This window comes from Adiantum capillus-veneris, chromosome 28 (genome assembly GCF_014529385.1).
Source record: "Adiantum capillus-veneris isolate H3 chromosome 28, ASM1452938v2, whole genome shotgun sequence".
NCBI lineage: Eukaryota > Viridiplantae > Streptophyta > Polypodiopsida > Polypodiales > Pteridaceae > Adiantum > Adiantum capillus-veneris.
The window spans coordinates 43,409,691-43,413,702 of record NC_140958.1 but is presented as its reverse complement, the minus strand read 5'-3'; the positions used below and the strand labels follow the sequence as shown (position 1 = coordinate 43,413,702).

The following is a 4,012-nucleotide window of genomic DNA, read 5'->3' as shown; positions in this document are numbered from 1 at the left end:
ACTATCCTCTTGTTGGTGGCTAGCCATATAGGGATGTCACACTCGGCTTAACTCAAAAAGTTGCCTAGCTCCTTTAACAAGTTGGCCGAGTGTTAAAGGACCCCGTGTTTCAAGAATGATCAACAAGTCCCTTCAAGCTCCTTTGCACGCCCCTTTTGGAAGTTGGCCAAGATCATGGCCACCTTGTGCCAACCCCATTGCAATGTGAGACCCTCCTCTCTCTATATGGCACGCCACCCTTGATCCCCTAAATCTTTGTGGTGTGTCATATGGAGATGCCTTTAGACATCTGCTAATGGGGGTCGAGATTTAATGAAGAATATAAAAAATTCAAGATTTGGTATTTTCTTTTAGGAATGTATCATGTCCGAGAAAAGTCCTTTAAAATGTATGTAGAATTCAAAAATTTCTCCTCCTTGACACTTTGTACACATTTTGTACACGAGAGGCGGTTCCGCCAGCCCTAAAACGCTCGAAGTTTTGGTTTGATCTTGGGTACGATCTGGTAGGGGTTGTTAAGTTCTTCTACTCAAGGTTGTGGGCGATGGCTCAAAGCTCTATTTCAGAAATGTTTGAGGTCCCCCACACAGTGGGCAAGGTCCTTTGCCCCATGTGTGGTGTCTCCATGCGCCCTAACCCCGCTAACATCTGTGTCACTTGCCTCCGGACGCAAGTTGACATCACAGAGGGCTTGCAGAAGCATGTCACTGTTCTTTTCTGCCCTGAATGCACAAGCTATCTTCAGCCCCCGCGCACTTGGATCAAAGCGCAACTTGAGTCCAAGGAACTGCTCACTTTCTGTGTGAAGCGCCTCAAGAACCTCAACAAAGTACGGCTCATCGATGCTGCCTTTGTATGGACAGAGCCCCATTCAAAGCGCCTTCAGGTAAAGCTTAAGGTCCAAAAAGAGGTCATGCATGGGGCTATAATGGAGCAGGGATATGTTGTTGAGTATGTGGTTGAGGATCATATGTGCGAAAGTTGCACTCGCAATGCTGCAAATCCTGATCAATGGGTTGCGTCCGTGCAAGTGCGGCAGAAGGTGGACCACAAGCGTACGTTTTTCTATTTGGAGCAGGTTATTCTCAAGCATGGTGCATCTGCACAGGCTATAAATATTAAACAGATTCATGATGGGGTAGATTTCTTCTTTGCAAATAGAAGCCATGCGCTGAAGTTCGTGGATTTCCTTGGAAATGTAGTGCCAATACGGAGTCGGCATGACAAGCAGCTTGTTTCTCATGATACAAAGAGCAATTATTACAACTATAAGTTCACATTCTCCGTTGAGATAAGCCCTGTATGCAAAGATGATTTGATTTGTCTGCCGCAGAAAGTTGCTGTTGGCCTTGGAAATATTGGCCCCCTTGTTGTGTGTGTGCGGGTATCGAATAGTTTGCTGCTTCTTGATCCTCAAACATTGAGGACAGCCTTTGTTGATGCCACTCAATATTGGAGGTCGCCATACAAATCGCTTCTTACCAGTAGGCAGCTTGTGGAATATGTTGTTCTGGATGTGGAGGCGGAGCACACGCCAGCAGGAAATGGTAAGTTTGCGTTGGCTCATGTGCAAGCTGCAAGGGTTTCAGATTTCGGGAAGAATGATCTGATTTTTACAGCCAAGACTCATCTTGGCCGCCTCTTAAATCCTGGTGATCATGCATTGGGGTATGATTTGTATGGTGCAAATGTGAACGACTTTGAGCTGGACAAATACAAGAGCTTGGTGCTGCCCGAAGTCGTACTTGTGAAGAAAAGCTATGAGGAGAAGCGGCAAAAGAAGAGAGGCAAGCCAAGGCCATGGAAGCTGAAGAATTTACCAATGGAGGTGGATGCAAATGGGAAGGGTAGGGGGGATGAGGACAAGAGAGTCAACGACTATGAAAGGTTTATGGATGAGCTTGAGGAGGATTCAGAATTGCGGGTGAATGTTGCTGTCTACAGGAATGCCGATTATCGGGACCAATCAGAGATGGGCTCAATGACTGATGGAGAAGAACTGCCGTCAATACCGCTTGAAGAATTGCTTGCTGATCTTCATCTAGAAGAAGGTGATGGGACTGCATCAGAAGATGAGGATGAGCACATGGATGATCTTGGATTGGTTTGAAGGAGCTTGTGCTGCATCTGACTATAAGGATGAGCATGTGGATGATCTGTGATCAGTTCAAGAAGCTTGGGATGTTGTGAGAGTCCAAGTCGATGCCTCATGTAAGCTATGTTCATGTGGAGTTTGAAGAAGTGTATGTTGCCGCTGTACAGTGTAGTGACTTGATTTCATGCCATGTGGCGCTCACTTTACTTTTATGAGTGATATTGTGTCCAATATTTTGAGAGCAAAGGAAGCAGATTATTGTCAGCATGCTTCGTCTTACACGATTATTTTCTTTCTTTTTCATGTCATATTTGTCTCAGAAGTTTACTACTTTATTGCCTCAGTTCGTTGGTTTTATAGAGTACGTTCAAAGCATGAATGACCTTTATATAAACCTTCGCCTACTCTTGGGCACTATCGACGTGAGTAGGGATGTCATAGCTGTTCAAGCTATGCATGATAAAGGTGATAATCTTTTTCTCCTATTTGGACAAGAAGCGAAGGTGAGGTTGCATATTGTCAAGTTTTGAACTTTGTACTACTTTGGTTGTATTAAGCCTCTTTTAGGTAGGTTCATACTAGTAGTTTGCTTATGCCTTTTTTAAAAGCATTTATAAGTGAATAAGGTTTTGCTTATATAGTTTTGTTTAGTAGTGAATAAAGTGATTTAGTGTTTTCTTTTTTCTGGTTTTCTTACGTCCCTTGCTTTTGTATATTTGTGAGTGTTTTATCCCCTCTTTTAATTTGCAAGTTAAAAATATTCTGACCTTATGAAGGTATATGTTGCTGTTGGGAGCTTGGAGGGATCGTGAAACTGGCTTCATTGCATAAGCAATGGCTATTATTTGCCTTGAAGTGTCATTGCCTTGAAGTGTCATTGCATAAGCAATGGCTATTATTTGCCTTTACAAGTATGTCTACAAGGGACATGATTAAGCCATTGTTGTTTTTCACAATTTTGAAAGAGTTATTGAGGAAATCAAGAGTTATCTCAATGCTATTTATTTTTATACTTCCAAGGCTATGTGGATAACATTTGGCTTTGAAACGCACAGTGAAAAGTAAGCTATTCAACAACTACAAGGACACCTTTCATCGCCAAATATGGTTTACATTTAAAGATGGTGATGATATATCAGACTTGCTAAACAATGAGAAAAATAAAAGAACTATCTTGACATGATCATTTGTTGCAAATCAAGACTATCCATATCCAAGTGGTTGGGTATGGAATAAAAATAAAAAGGCATCTTCTCTAAGACAACATGATGTTTCTATTGGAAGGATGTATACTATTGTTCCATTTGCTGGTAAAGTTTATTACCTGCAAATGCTCCTAAATATTTACAAAGGATGTAAAGGTTTTGAAGACTTACAGATGTATGATGGTCACATTTATGATGCATATAAGGAGGTGTGTATAGCTAGACGATTATTACAAGCTGATGAAGAATGGTTACTTTACCTCTAGCAAGAGGCCTTGTTGTAATGATATCAATCTTTTGTGAGACTGCATCCAACTGCTCTATGGGACTATGTGAGGACTATGTTTATGCCTTAAAGATGCATATACTTAATATTGTGTACGATTTGATGTGGCAAAAAATTAAGCTCTTTCTTCACATAAAATGCTTCTTGCAACAACATGGCATGAGGCTTTGTGATTATATGTTGATTGCACTAGACCCTACAATGGCATGTTTAAGTGAAACTGGTGCTACGGCTGAAGAGACAATGTTCAGTGGTGATAAGCAACGTAATATAGTGGATTGTATGGAGATTTCATCAAATGAGGATCAACGAAAGGCTCACCACCAAGGACAACCTACACATTCGAAAAAGGTATTATTCTTAGATGATCTTGATGGATTAAGAAAAGCATACCTAATGTCATAAAATCTAATATCTAACTAACCC

The 4,012-nt window shown here is 41.3% G+C and overlaps 1 protein-coding gene across 1 annotated transcript; it reads left to right on the top strand.

The window, feature by feature from the left end:
* Positions 1-435: 435 nt before the first annotated feature.
* NMD3 (nonsense-mediated mRNA decay NMD3 family protein) lies at positions 436-2,362 on the top strand. Its single transcript, XM_086504873.1, has one exon. It carries the CDS (start codon positions 545-547, stop codon positions 2,108-2,110), a length of 1,566 nt encoding a protein of 521 aa, XP_086360999.1. The 5' UTR covers positions 436-544; the 3' UTR covers positions 2,111-2,362.
* The last annotated feature ends 1,650 nt before the right edge of the window (positions 2,363-4,012 follow it).